Genomic DNA, 26,687 nt, shown 5'->3' with positions numbered 1-26,687 from the left:
TATCCAGAATAGCAGTACACATTATACATGATTCAGAGAATCTTCTAGTCCTAAGACACCTCCCTAGTGGATGTATCATGTTAAATGTCATCCCACTAAGATTATAGTTACCAGTGCTTGTCACATTCATTTGCTTGGTCATGGTTTTAGATTTTGGAATTTAAATTGTTTTGATTTGGAATCATGGGAGTGACTCAAAGGTGGCCCACACCTTGTTGATTACAGGCACAGATTGGCATGGTAGAAACACTTCATTTAGAAGCAAAGTGAGAAATTGAAGCAGTAAATGCTGCATTCTGCTACATCTAAGTTTTCATATTTGGGTCCTAAGCTACTGACAAAGGGGCCATTGCTTGATGTAGTGGTAAAATCTTGGGCAGAAAACTGTGAGAACAAGGGTTTGAGTATAGAGTGGCCACTTTGTGCAATAAAATGCTGAAGTTTGGGTCAGTATCTAGTTCACCCCTCCACAGGCCCTGGATAGCCTGAATGAAATTTTGGTAATGTTCCTTTTTTCCTAGGTTTCTTACAGGCTAATACTTCCTGAGCCACAAGGTTGCAAATATCTAATGAGCTGGTTTCCGTAGCATGTAGCTATTTTAGAGTAGGAAAGAATGACCTAATGTTATGTATTTGTGACTTGTGAGTGGAAAAATCAGACAGCAGTAAGAGGGGTAAAACAACAAACTGAGGGCTGGAGTCAGCATAAATAGAACTCTACACTTGTTTTAGGAGAATTTGTTTTTGATCATTAACATGGTGAAATTTTATTGGATATGCAATGTAATGGAGATAGAGCTCTGCACTCCAAAATAGAGTAGTTAGTAGAAAAACAGCTAATGGCTGTTCATTTCCCCTCACAAGTTTTTACAATCATTTAACCCAGTTAACAATGATGCCCCTTCCTAGACCTGGCATGCCTGATTCTAGAGTATTTCTATGCATCCCCCAATCTTGTGAAACTATCAGCCAGGTTGTTATCTGATTTTGGAACCCATTTGAACAAACACTTCATATTGGATTTCAATTATTTGATTTCCCTAATCAGAAATCCAAAGATCCAAAGACCTTCATCTTCACTGAACCAGCTTAAGCCATTTGACAGTCACCTTCAACCTTGATTCCATTCCATCTTGCTCCCAATGCTAGTTTAGATCTTGATATTGTTCCAGTAATTCTGCTTTTAAAGAGTTACCAACCCTTGCTGGGCCTACATTGTTCATTAACATTTTGACCTCATGATCTCTAAATACTCCCCCCACACCTGATTGACCCAGATTGCTTAGGGAACTACCATGAAAGTTCAGTTTTATGTGTTGCTATCAGGAACACCCTATACTGCATGTTAGTTTTCAGCCCTAAAAGAAAGTAAGAGGAGAATAAGAAGATTGAGAGAAAGGGGGTGGTAGCTCAAGTTCACTTGCTCTCCATCCTTCCATAACATATATACTCATCTTTAAAATATGGGGAAATTAGATGACTGATTCATCAAAAAAAAAAATACATGATTGTCCTTAGTTGGGTGATAACACCAAAACATATTGGGAAAAACAAATAAAATGATGTTTAACGCTTACAACATTCCCCATCAAGTTTCACATAGGTGTTGATTGTGCCCAGCTTACAATTCATTAAAATTATCCCTTGGCAACCCTTTACTGAAAACATCAGCAAGTTGTCTTCCAGAGGGCATGTAGGGAATACACAAGTCATCAAATATAATTCTTTTGCTTACAAAGTGTCTTTGATCTCAATGTGTTTGGTTAACTATATTGATTGGTATCTGGTATTCTTGTGTCCTCCCGTTCCCCCTAGAATGAGTGCCTTCTGTTGGGAAGTGTTTCATGGTTGCGTTAATACTTGTGATAAGCTTCAATGAAAAAGGCCAAACTGGTGTTTGTCCCCCAACTAGTGCAGCTTGTACAAGGTTAATGGTGAGGCTGATTTTCATCTTTTAATCTCCTGTCCCTTTGTTGCTTTATCTAGGAATTGTTTGCCTCACTTTTTGGTTGTAGGTGGCTCTCTCCTATTAGCTTGGAGGGGTTGTTTTTCCCTTCTGTTTGTTCTTGGGATAAAAAATTTTGGTCGCAAATGGTGGAACTGGATGGAAGTTTGTGTTTCTTCCCTTAAATTTTCAATTCTAATCAATGGACAAGTGGCGGGCTTCTATGAAAGTTCTAGAGGGATTAGGCAAGGGGATCCTCTCTTCCCCCCACTTTTTATCTGTCTCATGGAAGTGTTTTCTCAGTTTAGCAAGTTGGCTATTGTAGAAGGTTTATGGGGTGGTTTTGAGATCTCTCCAGGTGGGGAGAAGGTCATCTTCTCCAATTTTCTGATGACACCTTGTGCTTTATTGATGCTTCCCCAGATCAGTTTGAATCTATGCTTGGCATCTTGTGTTGTTTTGAGGCTGTGTCAGGGCTTAAAGTAAACTTAGGGAAAAGTATGATTTTTCTTGTAGGGCAAGTTGAAAATTTGGAGTTGGCTGAAATTTTGGCTTGTCAGGTGAATCATCTACCTAGGAAATATTTGGGGTTCCCACTTGGGGCTTGTAGAGAAGATGGGCCGAAAGGCCTATAGGCTGTTATTCTATGTTATATTTATGTTCTTTTCTGTAATGGGCCTTATTTTGGGCCCATCCTCTTTTATGCTTTGTTTTTGTAATTTCTTGCCCAACCAAGGGCCTCTCTTGTAATTATTCAAGAATTAACTTGATAAAATTGTATTAGAGTGTTAGAGGGGGAGATTAGTTCGAACCTCTCATCCTCTAACCCTCCTTGCTGCCAGCTCTCTCTCTCCATCTTCACCAATCTTTTCAGGTGTTTGCCTTTTTTGGATTTTCATTTAATCTTAGTCTCATATTTCGAAGGGCTGTTTTTCATCTTGGTATCAGAGCAGGCCTGAGCTTGGCTTGGCTCTCATGTGGGTATAGTCCAGCCGACTGCATGAGGGTGTTCTAGGGCTGGAAGTTTAGACTCATTCGCCTGATTCTTGGAGGTCATTGGAGGGTGCCCAAGACTCTAATCGCTTGGAGAATAGTTCAGTGACCAGGAAGAATCAGAGAGAAGGATTGTTCGACTTGATTTGGAGCTCGAATCAGAGATTGATAAAACTGTAAGTTGCTTCAGTTATTTCTGGGTTATATGTCTGATTTGGGGGGACTGTTAGAGTGTTCGAAACCCCTCTAAATCTGTTCAGCTGCTCAGTGGTGGTCAACCTGATTTAACTCAGAGATTTCTGGGTTGGTTTCTCATCTTGTTGGACTGTCCAGTGGCCGAAACTTTTTTGAACTCAGTGGCGCGAGTTCCTACTTCAGTTCAGTTGCTTCTTGGACCTATACGGACTGCTCCTGAAGTGGTTCTTACTTGGTGACAGTGGGGTGTTCACTGCTGCATATATAGTGTTCGTAGAAAGGCCCCTTTAATTTCTGTGGATTGTGTTTGTCTCTCTTTAGGGCACCTATTGTTGGGAACCTGGAATCCCTAACTAGGAAGCTACTCCAATCGGGTACACAGTGTTTGGAGGTCTATTGGTTATCTCTTGAAGGCTGAATCAGGCTTTCTTCTTCTTGAAAGTGCTGCCATCGAGCTTGGTTCTCACGGCTGTCAGGTCTGAACTGGCCTTGTGTGTTGCTGTGTTTTGTTGCCGATTTAACCCAATCTGAGTTCATCAACAATCAGTACACTAGTAGAAGTTGACCGAAACCCTAATTGAAGTTTTTACATGATGGACTCCTCAGATATTGAGAGTAAGAATGTTGCTGAATATGGACATGCTTTGGGAACTCCAGTTGATTCCTTGTTGATTGTGACCACGGTTAAACTGGATGGAACCAACTATCTAGCATGGTCACAATCTGTGAAAATTTATATTTGTAGTAGAGGGAAGTGGGGGTTTATCTCCGGGAGCAAGAAGGCTCCCCCAGAGGATGATCCCTCTTATGAGAAATGGATGCAAGAGAATTACACCGTTATTGGGTGGCTCGTGAATTCAATGCAGCCACAAATTAGTCAACATTATCTATGGATGAACTCAGCTAAGGAAATCTGGGATAGTGTTGCAGAAACCTACTCCCAGAAACTAAATGTAGCCAGAGCCTATAAACAGAGGAGTGATGTGAAGAATTTAAGACAGGGGGAGAAATCCCTTGCGGTATACTTCTCAACCTTGAAATCTCTGTGGCAAGAAATTGATCTAATAGAGGCTGTGACTTGGGACACTTCCAATGATGCAGAAACCTATAGGAAATTAGTTGAAAGAAATAGGGTTTTTGAGTTCCTAACTGGACTAAACCCTGAATATGACATTACAAAACAAAATATTTTATCCAAGGAAAGTGTCTCATTGTCACAAGCATATGCTTTGGTCAGCAGTGAAGAAAGCAGAAGACAGGTACAGGTTCAAGGGGTTGGCACTAGTGATCACTTTGCAAATATGGGGGTTAAACCCTGTAGGTTTTCAAGACTCCTATTCAGTCTTGATCACTAAGAGATTTCAGGTTCGATGAGAAGAGAATGTGAAGAAGATGTAGAAGAAAGAGTGATGGAAGAGCAATAGAATACAGATTTTGAGGAGAAGAACAGAATGTCAATATTCTGCCGCTACCACTTTAAGTTAATATATATAGGTTATGCTAGTTACATGAAAGGACATATCTGCCCTTGGTGTTTACATCATAACTGCTAACAAATAACAAACAATATAAAACTGAAACTAGAAATAATAGAACAGCAAAATAACCACAACTGTGACTAGATACATTCTACCCTACGGATAGAGTGGGACCACAGCTGTGGGGCCCACATCACTGTTCTCTACACTCCCCCTCAAGTTGGGAGTATATGTTCATCATTCCCAACTTGGATAGATCTACCTCTAGCTTCTTTCTTGATACGGCTTTAGTAAGAATGTCTGCTAGTTGCATACTGGATGTGATGTAAGGGAGGCATACTTCTTGAGATGAGACCCTCTCTCGCACAAAATGGCGGTCAACTTCAATGTGTTTGGTTCTGTCATGCTGTATTGGATTATGTGCTATATTAATGGCAGCTTGATTATCACAGTACAACATCAGGGGCTTCTCATACTCAATACCCAACTCCTCAAGTAGAGATCTTAGCCATAGGATTTCAGCCACTCCATTGGCCATGGACCTGTATTCTGCTTCAGCACTTGACCGGGAGACAACACTTTGTTTCTTACTTCTCTAGGAGACAAGGTTTCCTCCCACAAGGGCACAATATCCCGAGGTAGACCTTTTGTCATCAACACTCCCAGCCCAATCTGCATCAGTATAAACCTCCACCTTCATGTGATTGTTGTTCTTGAAAAGTATACCCCTACCTGGGCATCTCTTCAAGTAAGCTAAGATTCTTTCTGCCGCAAGAAGATGTGTGGTTCTAGGAGAATGCATGTACTGGCTGACAACACTAACAGCATAAGTAATATCTGGCCGAGTGAGGCAGAGATATAGGAGCTTTCCTACCAGTTGCTGGAACATAACTTTGTCTTCAAGAAGCTCCCCACTCTCGGCACTAATCCTGTGATTCTGTTCAATTGGTGTATCTGCAGGCTTGACACCTAACTTTCCAGTTTCTGCCAACAGGTCTAGGACATATTTCCTCTGAGATATAAAGATCCCTTGTTTGGATCTAGCAACCTCAATACCCAAAAAATACCGGAGTACACCAAGGTCCTTCACCTCAAATTCTTGGTGAAGAAGCTGTTTAAGAGACTCAATCTCATGGCTATCATTCCCTGTGACCACAATATCATCAACATATACTGCCAACAGTGTCAGAGGACTCCACCCTCTTGATGAATAGGGTATGATCTGACTGGGCCTGTACATATCCAAACTTCACAAGTGCTAGTTTGAATCTATCGAACCAAGCCCTAGGTGACTGTTTCAAACCATACAAAGCCTTGTTGAGCCGGCAGACCTTCTTACCTACTTCTGCATCATAGAATCCAGGAGGCAAACACATGTAAACTTCTTCCTGCAGATCTCCATTCAGAAAGGCATTTTTCACGTCCATTTGGTATAAAGGCCAGGTGTGACTTGCTGCAAGGGACAAGAGAACTCGAATAGTAGTCATCTTGGCTACCGGTGCAAATGTCTCCAAGTAATCTATGCCATAAGTCTGTGTAAACCCTCTTGCAACTAACCGAGCTTTATACCTCTCAATAGATCCATCTGCATTATGCTTCACCGTAAATACCCATCTGCATCCAACTGGTTTCTTTCCTTTTGGCAAATCAACTACCTCCCAGGTGTTGTTCTTCAACAGAGCATCCATCTCAACTTGCATTGCATCTTTCCATTCAGGGACGGATAGGGCTTCTTGCACTGTTCTTGGAATAGGGACATTGGAAATGGAGCTAAGGTAGGACCTGTAGGTAGGAGATAGGCGATCATAGGATAAAAAATGGGAAATACAGTGGGCTGTGGATGTGGTGCAATGTCGTTTCCCTTTACGGACTGCAATTGGAAGGTCAAGATCATCTGTAGGGGAAGTCTCTGTGGGCTCTGGGACTGAAGTATCTGGACCTGGAGCTGCAGATGAGATTGGAGCTGGTCTGGACTGCTGATGATCAGGATCAACCTGCTTGCACCGCCTGTGATAAACCCTCAACTCCTGATCCCTCTAACCACCCTCACCATTGCAGCTTTCCCTCAACTCCTGATCCCTCTGACCACCCTTACCATTGCAGTTCTCATCACCCAATGGAATAGGTAAAGGAACTGCCCCACTCTCACTGCTCTCCCCTTGAAGACAAGAACTCAAACCCCCACTCTCACTACTCTCCCCCTGAGGGGCAACCCGAGGATAATAGGGTGTCCCCTCAAAGAAAGTGACATCCATGGAGACAAACTTCCTCCCAGAGACAAGATCATAACAACAATAACCCTTTTGAGTTTGTGCATAACCAAGGAAGATGCATTTGGAGGCTTTGGGTTCGAACTTGGAGGGATGGGGTCCGAGAAGCTGAACAAAGCAAGTGCAACCGAATGTCTTAAGGGGAATAGAAAACAAGTCCTCACGTGGGTGTAGAAGCGAAAAAGGAGATCGCATATCAAGGACCCTGGAAGGGACCCGATTAATAAGGTATACCACCGTGAGGATAGCATCCCCCCAGAAGCGAATAGGGACATTGGAAGTAAACATGAGGCTTCTAGCCACTTCTAAAATGTGCCTATTCTTCCTCTCGACAACTCCATTCTGCTGAGGTGTATGAGGGCAAGAGCTCTGGTGGATAACCCCATGATGAAGAAGATAAGATGTCAATGATTTAGCAAAGTATTCCTTTGCGTTATCAGATCGGAGAACTTTGATCTTGGCATCAAACTGGGTTAGGATCATTTGGTGAAAATTTTGGGTCAGGGAAGGTACCTCATCTCGTGAACGCATGAGATAAACCCAAGAAAAGCGGGTATGGTTGTCAACAAATAACAAAAAATATCTGTACCCACCCATGGAAGGGATATGATAAGGCCCCCAAACGTCAGTATGCACAATATCAAAAGAATTATCACTCTTTTTATTACTCAATAAATAAGGCTTTCTACAATGCTTAGCAAACTCACAACTTTCACACTGTAGCTAAGACAACTCAATAGACTCAAATAAAGTAGGAAACAGACTCTGTAAAGATCGAAAAGACAAATGACCTAATCGGTTATGCCAAAGCATAACCGGACTCACACTCTGAGAAACAAAAGACAACTTCTCTACTGACTCTCCCTGACGGAACCGCTCCCCGAGCAGATAGATCCCATTCGTCTCACGGCTAGACCCAATCACCTTCTGCGTCTCCAAGTCCTGAAAAACACATCGGTCAGGGAAGAAGGTTACTGAGCAGTTCATATGCTTGGTAATACTACTGACTGAAAGAAGGTTAGTATCAAGCTTAGGCACATGCAAAATAGATGATAGGGACATAGTATCTGAAAGCTTGATGTCACCCTTCCTAGAAATAGGAACCAGGGAGCCATCAGCAATAGATACCTTATCTCTACCAGAAGACAAATGGTAAGTAGTAAACAGTGAAGGCAAGCTAGTCATGTGATCAGATGCACTTGAGTCTATTACCCAACAAGGTTCAATAGTACCTGGAGCTGAGGCATAATAGGCTGAAGCTCGAGTACCTGAATGGGCGAAGGCAGATGTGACAGGGGCTGATGGAGGCTGCGGTGGCTGAGCTGAATTTCCAACCTCCTTTTCTAGCTATATTAGGGCAGCCCGAACTGCAGCTAAGGTCTCTAAAGATGTTCCTTTTGTGCCAGATGAGGATGCTGAATCAGTGTTCATGGCTACATGAGCAGTGCCCTTCTTGTTTCTTAACTTCGCAGGAACCAAGTGGGGATGTAGTTTCCAACATGTCTCTTTTGTATCTTTGGGTTTCTTACAATGTTCACATACTACATCCTTCTTGTCTTCCTTCCTCCTGTCCTTCTCTGAATCACCCCTTGATTGGGTGTAGCCGCTACAAAGGCTGATACGGGTTGCATCATGTAATCTGAAGAGCTATACTCGAAGTAGCAGGGAAGAGAAGAGAACCACGGAAAAGAAGAGAATGTCGAACAGTACTAGCCAGTCGACCAGTTCTTTATTTATAGATGAATATAGTACAAGGTACAAGAAATTACTGGGATGCCCCTGATTAGTGATGGGACACCCAGATTACATGAAGTTCCCAAGAGATGAAGTTCCCAAGAGAATTTTGCTGCTAGTGACAATAGAACCCTGATTGTGTTGAGCTTTGCTACTGGGGCAAAGGTTTCCTTGTAGTCAATTCCTTCCTTTTGTGTAAATCCCTTTGCCACGAGTCTGGCCTTGTACCTCTCAATTGACCCATCTTCCCTGTGCTTTACTGTGAATACCCACTTGCACCCAACAGTGCCTTTCCCTTCTGGCAGGTCCACCAATTCCCATGTCCTTGCTTTCATTAGGGCTTTCATCTCCTCATTCATGGCTTCTTTCCACCTTGGATCAGATGCCGCCTCTGAATACCTGGAAGGGACACATACAGAGGAAAGGGCAGACACAAAGGAATGATAGGCAGGGGATAAGTGTGAGTAAAAAACATAATCGGCTATGGGATGCCGAGTGGTACAAGAACGAACAGGCTTACGGAGAGCAATAGGAAGATCCAAATCTGAATTGAGTGAATCAGAATTACCTTGGATTGCAGAGACAGATTGATCTGAGTTCAACTGGTTGCAATCATGAGGTTGAGGGGCCTTCTTCCTTCTACTGTATGTAAGTATCTCTTTCTCTTGTTTACTGGAACCTTCAGAAGTATCAGCCGAATCTGGAGAAGCAACTGGCATAGTGGAAGTCTCACTAGGTTGACCCGGAATGTTACAGCTAGTAGTAGTGGAAGGTGCTGAAATGGGAACAAAAAAGAAGGGAGAATGAGAATCCTCTTCCAACCCACTACTCTCCCCCTGAAGAGGATTCTGAGAAGACTCGAAATAGGGTTGAAACTCAAAAAAGACTACATCCCTTGTGACATATTTTTTCTTGGAGACAGGATCATAACACTTATACCCCTTCTGCGTAGGAGAGTACCCCAAAAATATTCCCTTTGTAGCCTTAGGATCTAGTTTGGTCTTCTTTGGATCTTTCACATGTATGAAGCATGTACAACCAAAAACCCGTGGGGGAAGAGGAAATTCTGGAAGAGTGGGACACAAAACAGAGAAAGGGTGATGGAAGAGCAACTGATACCATGTACAACCAAAAACCCTAACTTGGCTCTGATACCATGTAGGTTTTCAAGACTGCTATTCAGTCTTGATCACTAAGAGATTTCAGGTTCGATGAGAAGAGAATGTGAAGATGTAGAAGAAAGAGTGATGGAAGAGCAATAGAACACAGATTTTGAGGAGAAGAACAGAATGTCAATATTCTGCCGCCGCCATTTTAAGTTATTATATATAGGTTATGCTAGTTACATGAAAGGACATATCTGCCCTTGGTGTTTACATCATAACTGCTAACAAATAACAAACAATATAAAACTGAAACTAGAAATAACAGAACAACAAAATAACCACAGCTGTGACTAGATACATTCTACCTTACGGACAGAGTGGGACCACAGCTGTGGGGCCCACATCACTGTTCTCTACAAACCCAAAGGAGTTGTAGGGGCTCCTAGTGGCTTTGGAAAGAAGGAGGTTGTATGTGAATATTGCAAGAAGCCAAAGCACACCAAAGACAAGTGCTGGAAATTACATCCCGGTCTTGTTCCTGTTCGATTCCAGAAGAAACATGATAGTAGAAAGACAGAGAGTGCAAATGTAGCCACTGGTACAGATACTGATGTTGAGTCTACCTGTGAACAGTTGGCGGCCATGAAAGTTGAGTATGAAAATTTTGGGCTTAGGAAAGTGATATCAGAGTTAAGACTGGAACAGGCAAGACACAGAACAACCTAGAGGGAACTGCAAATTGGGTCATATGTCCCACTAACATCCCACTATATTTGGAACCTAGAAGCTGATTTGTAACTCTAATACCACCTCGATGCAATTTTAGGGACCACCTTGATGGTGGTGTGTTATTAGGGACCGCCTTGATGCGTTTTTTAAGTGATTCAACCGAGACATTCAAGGATTGACACCTAAAATGTACCCCTTTGCATTCATGTTGGTAAGCGTTGCTATCTCCTTATCATGTTTTCCGATTGCGTCATTTCACATGTTTATAACAAACAAGGGGTGAAGTAAGGGGCGACAATGTTGAGCTTGGAGGTAAAATTTTCCATCTTGCTCCTTCTTTCTCTCTCTCTCTCTCTCTCTCTCTCTCTCGTTCGCTCTGTCTTGCCCCCTGCATTGTCTGGCTCACAGTCATGGTTGTTGGTTGAACAACAGTGGCAACCACTATTTACATTGTATTTTTTAGATTTTGAGATGTATTTTTGTTGTTTTTTACAAAATTTTGCTTTATTTTTCATTTACAATAGAAGGGTAAAATAGTAATCTATCAATGTCTGTTATTTAACGTTAACTTCTTGACATGGGGCCCCTGGACGTTTTGAAGAAGTTATGGCGAGTTTTAGAGAATTCATGAAAAGTCATGGTGAGGTTTAGACAATTTCTCTAAAATTTAAGTTCCTATTTTTTATTAATGTTATGTTTAATATTTTTTATTTTTTTGCATTTGTTTTGAAATTTTTTGGCTTTTGTTTTTGAATTTTCTGACATTTTTTTTGTATTTTTACGCCTTGCTTCAAAAAGGCGTGCGCCTCACCTTGTGCCTCAGGTGCAAATTGCCCCTTGCGTTTTTTTTGTGCCTTGCACTTTTAAAACACTGTGATGGATGAAGTTTTCTGTTATACTGATTTATAGTTTAGATACCTATTTCTGGTATTTATATGATATATTTTTCATTTACTAGGTACAATTAAAGGATTCATGTACTCACAATCCTGAGTTTTTTTTTTCAGTTTTTCAGAGCAAAGCCTCTTCCTTGTAATCCATCAAGTTTGCCTAAATACCCACCAAGCAAGGAGTTTGATGCTAAGCTTCGAGACGAGGAAGCTAGAAGGTACAATTAGTTTCTTTTTGTCTTATTTTGATTTCATTTTATTCTGTTTGCCTTTTGAAAATCCTTTCTGCACTTCTGAAAAACTATTATAAGATGTCTTTTTCCTTCTGAAAACAATTGGGGAAGTAATATGTATGTAACAATCTACCCAGAATATACACAACCTCATATGCATAACATGAATTTGTGCATAACTTGTTAAATCTTTGTAAATGTGAAATGGGAAGGTAGGTATTGTTTTTTGAGGGAGGTTAAACAGATTTCATTCTGTATTGATTCTGAACTTCTGCTATTGACATAAGAGTTCTAATCTATGATAATCGTGTACCTGTACATCCCTAGCTTACTGATATAATATCCGATACTTATCAAATATGATATAAGCATATTACATGGGATACCTGTACCCATATCCATGTCCAGGATTTTACGAAATTGTGAGTCATATTGCTGTTTACTGTATTTGTGTCTGTATTTGTATCCATATCTGGGAAATCATAGATTCTAATATTTTTGGTGCATTAATTCCAAGAAAGCCAATTAATACACACAATGACTAGTCAGCCAATTGCAATATTGGCAAGATTTGGTGAAATTTCTCTACAATCTCTTGATTTTACTAGGAGTTATACAAACAAAACGATCAGGAATTTTCTTTTCGTTATATTGTCAATGTATTTGCGATATTTTCAATGTGATTGATAAATTGAAATTCACAGGTTTAAGACTTTCAAAATACTGTCAAAGCTTTCTAATATTTCAAAAGAAAAAACAGAAATACTTCAGCAAGTTTTGAAAATTTTTTCCTAAAAGAAAAGTGGGAATTTTGTGATTGGATTACTAGTTACTTTTCTAAATGTAATTCGCTTACTAAGTTACCATAATTCAAAAAAAGAAGAGAAATGAGTAAAAGCATATAGTGATGATGCAGCTCAAGTATGATAGAAAATGTAAAAAAAGAAATTTGCTCAGAGAATTAAGAGACAAGAAGGAAATTGGATGGAAATTCTATTAATATGAGACTTACAATATGAAGTAACAAGGTTGTGGACTCACCCAAAGGGGCTGGGGACTCACTCACCCAAAGAGAGGACTCTCTTAACTCTCGAAGAAGGCTATAGGCTTCTCAAAACAAAGGGAAGATCTCTATGCCTTTGGCTTGAGATTACAAGGCTTTATATAGGGAATAAGCTAGCTATTTGAACATTAAGTGAGAAGACTAGTTGTTGGAGTATTAAATGCAAAACTAGTTGTTACAACATTAAATGAAAAACTTGTTGTTAAGAGTTGTTGGAGCTTTTAATGAACTAGCTGTTAGAAATCCACTAACAACTAGCCATATGATTCTATGTTTCTTGGAGCATGATTCTCCCCCTCTTGAAAAGAACTCGTCCTCGAGTTTTGGTGTAGAGATTGTCTTCCATCATTCTTCATCAATATTCTTCAAGTCTTCATCATTAATCCAAGCAATTTTTGATGCGGGTTTGTCCTTCCGGCGAAACAAATATTGTGTGTAAGTGCCTCGTCATGTACTTGTTGAACGTATATCAAGAATATCAGTTATCTTTGATTTTCCAAGTGAAGATGAAATTCCCAAATCATCAACAATGGTAAAGGGCTGATTTGGGTCACCATGAAAGGATATAAATCGGCAATGTTGAAGATTGGACTAATTTCCATTCCGCATGGTAACTCAATCTTATATGCATTGGGGCCAATTTTTTTTAAGATGCGACAAGGGCCAATCTTCTTAGACTTAAGCTTGTGTTAAGTTTTCCTTCCTTAAATATGTCATAACCAAATCACCTTGTTGGAATGCAAAGTGTCGACGATGAACATCTATAGATTCTTTGTATTGCTTATTTGCCTTTTCGAGATTCACTCTAACTTGCTCTTGAATTTCATGGATGTGATAAACAAGTTCCTCAGCTTCCATGCTACTCCTACCTAGATTGGGAAATGACACTATCTAGTACATGACTTGGACTCCTTCCATAAACTACTTCAAATGGGGTCTGTAAAGAGACTGGGTCGAATGGGCCCTAGTATCTATTCTTGTAGTTTGTTTTTATTTATTTGTTGCTAATGGGCTTGTTATTTCTTTTTTCTAGTTCTCTTTATGTTATTGCCTAGCTGACCGCCCACTTATGTTAAGACTGAAGTTTTAGTAAAAGGATTAGAAAAGGGAGGGAAGAGACATTCGAAATCTTCTTCTTCCTCCTCTTTTCTCCATCTTCTTTCTCTTGTACTGTTGTTCTCTTCTTTTCTTCCTCTTTTCTCTCTAATTTTTTCAAGTTTACATCTGTTTTAGAGGACTGAATTACATCTTGGTATCAAAGCAGGTTTCTTTCTTCCTTCTTTTCTTCTTTCTCTTTTCCCATACACCCTTCGATTAAGAGTGTATGGAGAGATAAGTTCTCTATAGTTCAGAGGATCTTTTGCCTAGTTGGTAGAGGGTTTGGAGAGTTTAAATCTAGCCAGATATTGCCAAGAAGTGGTGTTGTATTGTTTCTACCCAAAACCCTAGCCGACTAGAGATTTTCGAAGTTACGGGTAAATGTGAAGCTTTGGGTGTTGTGCTCTGTGCTTGGGAGGTGTCTTTTAACTTTAAAAAGAGGGTGGTTCAGGTTTGGAAGAGATTGGGAAGCTCTGGTAGGAGCGGCTTTATCTTCTCTCTTTTTCCCCAACAGTCGGATGCAGTAAAACCCTAGTTTTCAGGCATCTAGGTACTGGTTTGGCTTTAAGTAAGTTTATAAAGACCAAATTTCTAGTTTTTTGATTTTCGTTTGATTAATGGAGCAATACGGAAGTGAGTTCAAGAAGGTACCGGTTTTCAGGCTTGGCTCGGTAGATTCTGTTTTGGCTGGTGTGACCACAATTAAGTTAGATGGGACAAATTATCTTGCTTGGGCATAGTCTATAAGAATTTATGTCTGTAGCAGAGGAAAATTAGGGTACATCACAGGCAGTAAAGTGAAACCTGAAGAGACAGACCCTGAATTTGAGAAATGGATGCAGGAGAACTATACTATCATAGGATGGTTGGTCAACTCTATGCAGCCTCATATAAGTCAACACTATCTTTGGATGTCCTTGGCCAAGGAGATTTGGGACAGTGTTACTGAAACTTATTCACAGAAGTTGAATGTGGCTAGAGTCTACAAGCTGAAAAGTGATGTGAAGAACCTAAGATAGGGGGGGAAGAGTGTGGCAATCTACTACTCTATATTGAAATCATTATGGCAGGAAATCGATGTTATGGAGACAGTTGTATGGGAGAGTAAGAATGGTGCAGAAATGTTTAGGAAGTTGGTGGACAGAAACAAGGTTTTTGAATTTCTTATTGGACTCAACCCTGAGTTTGACATTATTAGGCAGAATATTCTGACCTAAGATGAGATTACTCTTGCCTAAGCATATTTTATGGTGAGCAATGAGGAGAGTAGGCGGTAGGTTCAGTTACAGAGTCCACCTACGGAACACTTTGCACATGATAGAATAAAGCCGAAGGGTCCAACTGAGAAGGAGCAGGTATGTGAATATTGCAAGAAACCGAGGCATACGAAGGACACTTGATGGAAGCTTCATCCTGATCTTTTACCAGACCGGTTTAAGAATAACAACAATTTTAAGAAGGGCAGTCAGATAGGAAAGCCTAAGACAGCTAATGTTGCCACAGTACCTGAAGGAGGAAGTAAGGAGAGTGAAGAGAAGTCAACCATTGAACAGTTGGCAGCAATGAAGGCAGAATTTAAAAAGTATGGAAGGTTGTTAAATCACTTGGAGGCTACTATTTCTACATCTCACTCTTCAGGCAACACATCATCATCATCAGCTTTTGTTCATTCAGGTATTCGTGCTTCTACAAACCATGCTTCAGTTTCAGGTAATCATAAAATCCCTTGGGTCATTGATTCTGGTGCATCAGACCATATGACCAGCTTGTCTAACCTTTTCTGTTCATAGCATCTTCTCTCTGGTAAAGAGAAAATATCCTTTGCCGATGGGTCTCTTGCTCCCTTTTATGGAAAAGGGGATATAAAGACCTCTAACACCCTTTATTTATCATTTGTCCTTCATGTCCCTAAACTTAATACAAATCTTTTATCTATTAGTAGATTAACTAAATCCATGAACTGTAGCATAACCTTCTTTCTCACTCATTGTATTTTTCAGGACCTACAGTCTCAGAGGATGATTGGGAGTGGCCATGAGGCAAATGGAATATACTTGCTGGATACACCTGATAGAGCTCTTGGTCCACCTCATGGAGTTGCCTTGGAGTCAGTCTTGTTAGAGTCTGTTGACAAAGTCATGTTATGTCACTTTCGGTTTGGTCATTTGTCTTTTTCTGCTTTGAGTCATTTATTTCCAGATATGTTTAAGGGAGTGTTTTTATCAAGTCTTCATTGTGAGTCGTGTGAACTGGCAAAGCATTGTGGACAATTTTATTCAATAAGCAATAAAAGATCTAATTCTCCTTTCCATATTGTTCACTCCTTTCCAACAGTTCCTCTTCCTTTTCCTTTTGAGTCATCTCATGAGGTGCCCACTTATCCCATTGAACCTACCTTCAATATTCCTGTTCCTCCTCCTGTAATTCCTCCTCATCCTGTTTCAGACATGGGCAAGTTGTTTTCATTCCTATTGGACCCACTTATCCCATTGGACCCACTTATCCCATTGCCCATTTCAGACATGGGCAAGTTGTTTTCATTCCTACAGAAGAGCCTCTTGCTCCTCCCATCATTACTGAGGTAACAGATCAGTCTTTCTTTGACCCATCTACTTCTTTCCCAGACTTTGATCTTCTTATTGCTCTCTGCAAGGGTAAGCGGAAGTGTACAACCCATTGTATCTCCAAATACCTGTCTTATAGCCTTTTATCTCCTACCTACTACTCTTTTCTTGCTTTTTTCTCTTCCCATGTGATACCCAAGTCTGTACTAGAAGCCTTATCTAAACCTGAATGGAGGGATGCTATGATGGCTGAACTGCATGCTTTGTATAAGAACCATACCTGGGATATTGTTGACTTACTTGAAGGGAAGGAACCGGTGGGTTGTAAATGGGTATTTGCCATTAAATATCATTCTGATGGCTCTATTGAGAGGTTTAAGGCTAGCCTGGTTGCTAAAAGCTACACTCAGATGTATGGTATTGACTATCTTGAGACATTTGCTCCTATGGCTAAGATGACTTCAGTCCGGTTTTGTTATCTCTAGCTGCTACTTTTGATTGGCCTCTCCACCAATTTGATGTTAAAAATGCCTTCTTGAATGGAGATCTACATGAAGAGGTCTATATGTCTTTGCCTCCGGGGGTGTATGGAAAGGAAATGTAGGGGAAGGTGTATAAACTGCAGAAATCCATTTATGGTCTCAAATAGTCTCCTCGGGCTTAGTTTGAGAGGTCCAAGGCTGCTCTTGTTTCCTTTGGTTATAGACAAACTCAATTTGATCATACCTTGTTTTTGAAAAGAAGTGGCTCTCTGGTGATCTTTTTGTTAGTTTATGTTGATGATATTGTGGTCACGGGTAATGACACCCAAGAGGTCAGTAAACTCAAAAGATTTCTTAACTCTGAATTTGTGATCAAGGATTTAGGAGATCTTCGATACTTTTTGGGTATTGAAGTTGCTAGATCTAAGGATGGTTTCTTCATTTCTCAACACAAGAATGTTCTTGACCTCCTTGCTAAGACTGGTAAACTTGGTGCTAAACCAGCCTCCACTCCTATTGATCCCAATCATAAGCTTTCTGCTACAAATGGTGAACTTTTATCTGATAGGGGAGTGTTTCAGAGACTGCTTGGGAAGTTGTTATATCTTTGCATCACTCGGCCGAACATTTCTTATGCAGTGAGTGTTATTAGTCAATTTATGCTTTCTCCTAGAGATACTCATTTAGCTGCTGTAGAAAAAGTTCTATGTTACTTGAAAGGCACTCCACGGAAAGGTATTCTATTTGCCAAACATGGACACATGAAGCTGGAAGCATACATTGATGCTGATTGGGCAGGATGTATTGATGATAGAAGATCCACCTTAGGTTATTGTGCTTTGGTGGCAGGGAACATTGTTTCATGGAGGAGTAAGAAACAGTTTGTAGTTGCCAGATCCTCGGCTGATTGACATCTATGCTCAGCTTGAGGGGGTGTGTAAAGATACTGGGCCGAATGGGCCCTAGTATCTATTCTTGTAGTTTGTTTTTATTTATTTGTTGCTAATGGGCCTATCTTAATGGGCCTGTTATTTCTTTTTTTTAGTTCTCTTTATGTTACTGCCTAGCTGGCCGCCCACTTAAGGGTATACTTGTAATTATGTTAAGACTGAAGTTTTAGTAAAAGGATTAGAGAAGGGAGGGAAGAGACATTCAAACTCTTCTTCTTCTTCTTCCTCCTCTTTTCTCCATCTTCTTTCTCTTGTACTGCTGTTCTCTTCTTTTCTTCCTCTTTTCTCTCTAATTTTTTCAAGATTACATCTGTTTTAGAGGACTGATTTACATATGGGTCTTTTTAGTAGATCGATACTTAGAACTGTTATATGCAAATTCAGCTTGAGGAAAAACAAAGTCCCATTGGCGGGGATAATCACTTGCTACACATCGAAGTAAATCACCAAGAGAACAATTCACTACTTCAGTTTGTCCATTAGTTTGTGGATGGTAAGCACTTGAGAATTGAAGTTGAGTGCCCATGAGTTTCCATAAAGTGCGCCAAAAATGACTTACAAATTGCGTATCTCTATCAGAGGTGATGCTCTTAGGTACACCGTGCAATCGAACAATTTCTCTGAAAGAAAGATGAGCAATATGAGAAGCATCTGTAGTGTTTTTACATGCAATAAAATGAGCCATCTTTGAAAATCTATCAACCACTACAAAGATAGAATCAAACCCATGTTTTGTTCTTGGCAACCCAAGCACAAAATCCATACATGTCTTCCCATGGTTGAGTTGGAATTGGTAGAGGCTGGTAAAGTCCATGATTTTGAGTTTTTCCTTTGGCCCTTTGACATATCACACATTGTTGAACAAATCGCTCTACATCTCTATTTAATTTAGGCCAAAAGTAACGTCCATGAACCATAGCAATGGTTTTATCTCTTCCAAAATAGCCACCTAAGCCTCCACCATGTAGTTCTTTTATAACTTGCAATCGTAGGGATCCTTCTGGAATACTTTGGCTCCATGCAACATATCTAACATGCCATCAAGTTGAAGAATAGGGAAACGATATTTAATTGTTATTTTATTAATTGCTCGACTATCCACACAATCCTCCAAGTCCCATCTTTCTTGGGTGTAAGAAGGGAAGGTACAACACAAGGGTTGAGACTTTCTTGAATAAACCCCTTATTTAACAATTCATTTACGTGTCCTTGAAGTTCAGCATGTTCTATTGGACTCATACGATAATGGGGTAAGTTTGGTAAAGGGACACCAGGAACTAGGTCAATATGATGTTGAATATCACACATAGGTTGTAGTTCACTCGAGAGCTCCTCAGGTGTGATATCATTAAATTCGCTAAAGAGTTCTGTTAAACATGTAGGTATTTTTTCTCCTTTTCTAATCTAATGGACTCATGGACTACGAGGGCATAAGCAATTAGAACCTCCTTTGCAAGAGTCCTCAAATTGCTTAAGGGATAAAAGACTACAATTTTCTTCTCTAGTCACTCTTGAAGGTATTTCCTTCAAAGGAGTCAAAATATACTTTACTCCATTGAGATAGAGGCACACGCCTGGACTGAGGCGACTGGGCTGAGGTGCAAGGTGCACACCTGGGCTAAGGCGCAAGGCACATCCGGCGCACCAGGTGTGTGCCTTTTGAAAGTTCTGTGCCTAGGACCTAGGCGAGGCACACCTTTTAAATCACTGCTCCAAAAGTGGTTTTCTCAACTCGCTTAAGGGAAGCCCTTTTTAATTTCTCTAACGCCTTCGAAGCCATTTGATAAGCTTCTTCAAGGCTACCTTAGTGGTGCAAAATTATTTCATCTTGAATGGATAATTTTAAACCACTTAAATACCTTGCAACTAATTGGTCATCGGTTTCTCGTAGATTCACCCGACTTAAATATTTATAAAATTCTTTAGTATAATCAGAAACACTTTGATCACTATTTTGGTGGAGATGATGAAACTTTCGGTAGAGAGTTTGAGAATAATCAAGAGGGAGGAGCTTCTCCTCTAATTTGATTTTCATTTCGGCCCAAGTATTAACTCATCAAATTCCTCTTCATTCACGAGTTAGTTGGTATTGTTGCCACCAAAATAGGGCATGACCCTTGAGTTTTGTAGCAACAAATTTGACCTTCCTCTCTTCTGATAATTCTTTTCACGCAAAGAAAGTTTTTAAGGATGCAATCCAATCACAATAAAATTCAGGATCGAGCTTACTGTCAAGGTCAGAAACATCAACACGGATGCTCTTGTCAGTTCCTTCTAAAGCACGTACAAGTCAATCCATGTCCCAAGCTTGTTGTGAAGGTGTTGATCTTGTTGAAGCTCCTCTAGTAGAACTTGATGTGTCAAAAATATCATATTTATCAGAAGCGTTCAGTTCTTCAAATGTTTGCTCCATAAATACAGTTTGATCGGTAGGATTGCTTGTAGAAGCTTGCCCGGGGAGTCTACGTAACACCTCTTCCACCATGTGTTGAATGGAATTGTAAGATTTCTTTAATTCATTGACTTCACGTAAGTAGGCATTTTCTGTTGAAGCCTTGTGTTGCTTCTTAGGCCGACCTCTTGGCATGGCGTCTCACTTCTTTGAAAGGTTCGGATATGCAGTCAGCTCTGTTGACCAAATTTGGGTCTGTTATAACTTTCCATGGAAAAATCTGATTGGCGAACCGTTTGTTGCGTTAGAAAGTAGACTCAAAGAACTTTCCAACGATATATAACATGACCCAATTTGATGAATATTTCACTACCGAAATTGGGACGTCAACTGACCTATTTTCTGGAATTGTAACACTGTCTCTAGACGAAGAAAACGAATAGAGCGAAGGAATTACAAGCTCAAACTCATCCTGCTATTATACCAATTGATGCAACTCAAGTTTGATAGAAAATGTAAAAAAAGAAATTTGCTTAGAGAATTAGAGACAAGAAGGAAATTGGATGGAAATTCTATTAATATGAGACTAATAATATGAAGCAACAAGGTTGGGGACTCACTCACACAAAGAGAGGAACTTTCTCAACTCTCAAAGAAGGCTCTAGGCTTCTTAAAACAAAGGGAAAATCTCTATGCCTTTGGCTTGAGATTATAAGGCTTTATATAGGGAATAAACTAGCTGTTAGAACATTAAATGAGAAGACTAGTTGTTGGAGTATTAAATGCAAAACTATCTATTACAACATTAAATGAAAAACTAGCTATTAAGAGTTGTTGGAGCTTTTAGTGAACTATCTGTTAGAAGTCCACTAACAACTAGACATATGATTCTATGTTTTTGGAGCATGATTGTGGACTGCATCAAGTAACAAGAAAGACAAAAATGTCTAGTTGATGGTAATGAATCAAGTATTTTTGGTAATCAGTATTAAATATCTCAATTTTCTTTTGATATTCACATTTATTTGCTATGTTTTTCCTTTTGAATATTAAATGTGCAGTTATACTTCCTTTAAAAGGTCCTTAGCAAAAAGAAGATCCTGATGTTTTGTTCTCAAATCTGATTCAGAAAGTTTAGTAGGGTTCAATTTCTCAGTTGTTATGTGGAGCTCCATGCTCTAAAATGTCAATGGTGGATTGATGCATATAGGATCTCGCTTGTGGTGCTTCATTTCTTTGAGAGCCATTGGGTATTTGTACAAAGGCATACTAGATGGAAACCAGCATTCAAGCAATATTTTAAATAACTAGATTTTGTGAGAATGCATTTATGGTTTGAAGTTGGGAGAAATCCCTCTCACATTTTGGATCTTTTTGGGTGCTGTTGAGTATATGAGTTGATGATTTGAATATGATGCACAATTCAAAGCATGTCAGTGGTCTCTGTTGGTTAGAATTGTAATATAGGTATTATATGAGCTTTCTTGGGGTGCTTCCATATGATTTCTTCCTAACTGTGGTTGGTCCAAGACTGTTAGGAGTTCCATTCTCGTAAATGGTCTCTCTGTCTCTCAGCAGTTTGACTAGGAAGATAGATGACATGGCATCAAAGATAGGGCATCCTGGAGTTGTGGTTTTGAGAATTCCATTTGAAGGGCTCAAACTCTCATCTGTTTCCCTTGAGTTGACTCAGAGTATATGGATCCCACTACAGGATGACTGGGCTCTGCTAAATTTTATTTACAGGTATCTTGCTCTTCAAAATTCAAATGCAAGGATTGAGGACGGAATGAAGGATTGGGTGTCATGAGGAGGCAGTTTCATTGTTTAATATCAGGGTTCCATTTGAGCAGTAGTGATCCCAGAAGTGGGCCCTTTAAGCCTTAACTGAGATGCCCAATCCCCTGTCTCATGACTAAAATAAAATTTTTGCTGGCCATAATGGTCTACTGGCCACCTCACTTAGAAAAAGTGGTTGAGGAAAGGTATTTATTTTACTGTCATATGAAAGAAAAATCCCAGTTTTAATTCTTTGGTGGAAGGTGAGGGATTTAACAATTTAGGGGAGATAGATGGTGCCAAAGGCAGGCAGGGCCACAGGGAATGATAAATCTCTCTTTCATTTTGTTTTCTGAGTAGGTTCTCAACCCTGAAGTTAGAAGCTGGCATTCTTTAAGGGATTTTTTTTTTATCAATAACAGAATTTCATTGGAATTAATTAGTTAGTATTACAATCAAACAGAGGGAGGTAAACTGTCTTAACTCCCCCACAAACACAAAACAGAATTAGAAAGAAGCCCAAAACAATGAAGCCCTATACACCCCTTGCTTAGCTAGCCCGTCAGCAAAGGCATTTGTAGTTCTTTTAACCCAGCTGTTCAATATCCTTTGCCAGCCATTTGAATTTTTTCCTCTCATTGTTGTATTTTCACAACTCAGGCTTGTCTTCCTTTAACCAACTTACTACTATCTCTGAATCTCCTTCAGGAATTAGTTTCCTAATATCCTGTTCTCCTGCGCTTTGGATCCCTTCAGGAATCAGCCCTGAGAGAATCACCCTCTCCAATTGGACCAGAGAAAAGGGCTATAGTATTTCCTTCCTCATTTCTGAAAACCCCTCCAATTCTTGATTGTCCTGGATTCCCAATGCTGCTGTCATCAAACTTTAACTTTATATTACCCATCAGAAGGGGGGATCCAAGAAGGACTAATGACCCTCTTGACCTGGACTGATTTTGCGACTAATGACACTCTTGACCTGGACTGATTTTGCTATTTCTTTCCAATTTCAACAACACATCCACAGAAAAGTCTGAAAACAAATCCATGGATTTCAGCAGTGCTTAAGTGGATCATCTCCATTAAGTTCTCAGCTTCCCTCTCCTTTTCTGAGAAGATTCTGGAGTTTCTTTCTTCCCACAAAGACCAACATACAGCCGCCTTAACACTCCTCCACATGATCCTACCCCTCTTTGCAGGCCAACTGAAAAAAGAGGGGGAAAATAAACTCTGCACATTTGAAAGGGGGATTCAACTACACCCAAAGATAGACAAAGGCCAAGCCGAAATAGTTGTTGCATAGTGACAAGACACTAATAAGTGGTACCCAATCTCTCCATCAGCTTTGCCAAGAGCACACCTGTGCGGGGAAAGACAAGTCTTGGGTCTTTTTCTTTGAAGAAGATTACGAGTGTTTATTCTTTCCAGAAAGTTTCCTAGCAAAAACTCCCAACCCGAGGTGGAATAGGCTTGCACCAAATTTCTTTAGCAGGGAAAGGCATTGCAAGGGAAGTAGGATGCTGAGAAAGGGACTGAAAGAAAGAAGCACAAGAGAAAGAGCCCAAGGGGGATGGGGTCCATATTCTGCAGTATTCCTTTTGGGGGTTCAGAAACACATTTTCAAGGATTGCCAGGAGGGACAGTTTTCTTGTAAATCAATGTCCCTTACAGCCCTTCTCAAATTCAAATTCCATCCAAAACCAGAGGAAGCATTGGAAAGGACTAGAAAGGAAGAAATAGGCTCATTCTTATGGTCAGAGAGAGGATACAATGATGGAAATTGGCTTGACAAAGGAGAATTCCCTACCCAAGTCTGTTCCCAGAATTTAATAAGGTTACCTGAATTCAATTCATACCTGGTCCATTGAGAGAAGACTGGAAGGAGATTATGGATTGCTTTCTAAGGAGAAGTGGTTTTGGCTCATGCCAGGATTCCCAGATCCCAACTATTATTCTCCAGCCCATGAATGCTAACCACTATCTTTGCCCACATTTTATCCCTTTCTAATGGAAATCTTCATAACCATTTCCCCAATAATGCCATATTCCTTTTCTTAATATTCCCAATCCCTAGCCTACCTTGTCTCTTGCTTCTAGTCACCACTTCCCAACCTACCCTATGGTCCTTCTTTTCCTCCCTTGGCTCCCACAGGAAGTCCCTCATCAATTTCTCCAGCTTATTAGAAACCTGTTTGGGGATCTTGAAAACTGACATGAAATAAACAGGCAAATTAGTTAGGGTTGATCTTATCAATGTGATCCTTCTCCCATAGAGAGATAATTTTTCTTCCAAGAAGCAAGCCTTTTTTCAAATGTTTCAACCACTAGGTTCCAAAAACTTCCTTTCTTGGGGGTATCTCCTAAGGGCAAGCCCAAGTAACTTATTGGCCAATCTAGGATTACACATCCCAGCATATCTGCACACTCCCTAACCTCCCTTTTCTCCATGTTTACTCCCACAATACAACTTTTCTCAAAGTTCACCTTAAGATTAGACATTTGCTCAAAAAGTTGTATAACCATTTCAAACTTCGAATCTGGGTTATATTCCCTCCTTCACAAAAGAGGATTGTGTCATCTGCAAATTGCAATTGCGTGAGTGGAACCTCCTCCCTTCCTACTCCATTGAAATCACTATTCCTTTATCTCTTCAATTTCAAACTTCCTTTCTAGCCACTCCCTGCACTCTGACCCCAAATCTGGCCACTTCAAACCCTTTAACCACACCCTTTCATTTAGAGGCCTTTTAAAAATAGATTTGAAGTGGTGTACAAAGGCCCTTACTATCTCTGTTAGATGTGAGATGGTTGATCCCTCAACTTCTAATTTGGATATAAAATTCTTTCTCCTTTTTCCATTAGCCACAGTGTGGAAGAATTTAGTATTACCATCCCCCTCCTTTAACCATTTGCATCGAGACTTTTGTTTCTAGCTAATTTCTTCCTTTAGCAAGTGATCCTCCAGTTGTTTCCTTAATAGCCATCTTTGCTCCTTGTCCCCCTCCCCAAAAAATCCCATCTCTTCTTTACGATCCAATTCCTCAATCTTCTCAATTAGAGCTTGTTTTCTCTCTCCCAACCTGCCAAACTCCAACAGATTCCATTCTTTTATCCTAAGCTTTAGATATTAGAGTTTTTTTGTGAAGTATCATTCCTTCCTATTCCATTGATGGGTTGCATTGCTCCCTACATTCTTTGACCTTCTTGACAAAAGCTGGATGGGGTAGCCACATGTTCTCGAATCTAAAGGGGGCAAGCCCATCAGTCCTTAGATTTTCCTTGCAGATCATAATGGGCCAATGGTCAAAGGTAATTCTGGGGAGTGTTCTAGAGTTGATGTTCCCCCATAGTTCTTCCCAATCAGTTGAGAACTGGAATTCATCCAACTTAGAGCAGATTGGGTTCGATTAGAGATTGGACCAAGTAAAATTGTTGTGCCAAAGAGGAATCTCTTTAAGCTCAAAGGTTTCCATAAATTGGTTGAAATTCCTCATACTTGTGGTAACCCTTTGCCTAGGGTTGTTAGTCTCATGTGAAAACCTTATAGTTTTAAAATCTCCTCCAACACACCATGGTCCATTCCATAATCTTCTAATGTCTTTAGCTCTTCCCACATTTTCTTTCTCTCCCTATAATCATTAGGACCATAAACATTGGTTAACACCCATTCAAAACCCCCTTCCACCTGCCTAAATTTCAATGAGACTGAAACCCATCAACTCCTCAATCCCCTCCAGAATATCTTCTTTCCACAATGTCACTATTCTTCCAGAAGCTCCCCAAGAAGGAATAGCTGCCCACTTTATCCTTCTAGATCTCTAAACACTTCTTGCCCATCTTCTGTCAAATCCCATCCATTTGGACTCCTGAATTAGAACAACATCTGGATTAACCTTTCTTATCACTTCTTTAATTACTGCTCTTCTTCTTGCATTGCCTATACCCCTAACATTCCAGCTCAACAATTTCATTTTAATCTCTCTCTCTGTCCCCTTCCTATTACTTTGTATCCACTTAGCCCCTTTTCTCCTTTCCCCTTTCATAAGGAAACTCCTATCTCCCTCTACATCTCTCTTCAATCTCTCAACTTCATTTAGCTTCCTTTTCTTTGTCTTATTTTTCTCCTTCCTTTTTTGTAGGAAGGCTTTTAGATCATTTGGATTCTTTAACTTGCATCCCAGCTTCCCCACAAATTCTGCTACCGAGTCATCTGCTTTGGGGTTATCTTTCTCTCCCCCTACTCTCTCCCCTTCTTTTTTTCCTTTTATCTCCTCCTCATTCCCCTTTAGCACCTTTAGTGCACCCTCTCCTTGTAGTTGTATTCTTCCAACCTCTCCCATTATCTTTTCAATGATTTTCCCAAACTATTTTATTTCTTTCCCTTTCCCCGTCTACTTCCTTCCTCCCTACCTCCCCCTGTATGTTCTGAGCACAAGCAATTATAGTGGTTGCAATGTCATGGGCCTTCGACTCCTAGATGGGTAGGAAATCTGGGACAAAAGACATTGAACACTCATCAGTAACAAAACCGGAAATGACAAGGTTACATGGGTAGGAGAAGAGGAAGGAGAGAACACTTGATTTGACTTTCTCTGTTTCGAAATGAAATCTGGTTCCTTGGGTTAGTGGGAAATCAATTCTGTCACATTTGCAACATTAGGATTTCTTTCCAGACCTGACTGTTTAACCCTTTCTGGTGTGTTCCCAGTTTGCTTCTGAGGAGACTGATTTACCTCCTTGTCAATGTAAGGCATTGAGTGGGTACTTGGTTGGACTTTGTTTGTTCT

At 40.2% G+C, this 26,687-nt stretch overlaps 1 protein-coding gene across 2 annotated transcripts in view; it reads left to right on the top strand.

Moving 5' to 3' along the window:
- LOC104593978 (Protein kinase superfamily protein) overlaps positions 1-26,687 on the top strand; it is a 119,414-nt gene that overhangs the window by 61,222 nt on the left and 31,505 nt on the right. For both annotated transcript variants that reach the window (XM_088888480.1, XM_010254103.3), the window contains exon 5: positions 11,458-11,558. In XM_088888480.1, the coding sequence (XP_088744606.1) occupies positions 11,458-11,558 (101 nt within the window). The remainder of the gene's footprint in view (positions 1-11,457; positions 11,559-26,687) is intronic.

The sequence above is a fragment of the Nelumbo nucifera genome, chromosome 5 (genome assembly GCF_055504915.1).
Source record: "Nelumbo nucifera cultivar China Antique chromosome 5, China Antique-T2T, whole genome shotgun sequence".
NCBI lineage: Eukaryota > Viridiplantae > Streptophyta > Magnoliopsida > Proteales > Nelumbonaceae > Nelumbo > Nelumbo nucifera.
Note: the sequence above shows the minus strand (reverse complement) of the source record. Positions and strands in the feature narration are given on the sequence as shown.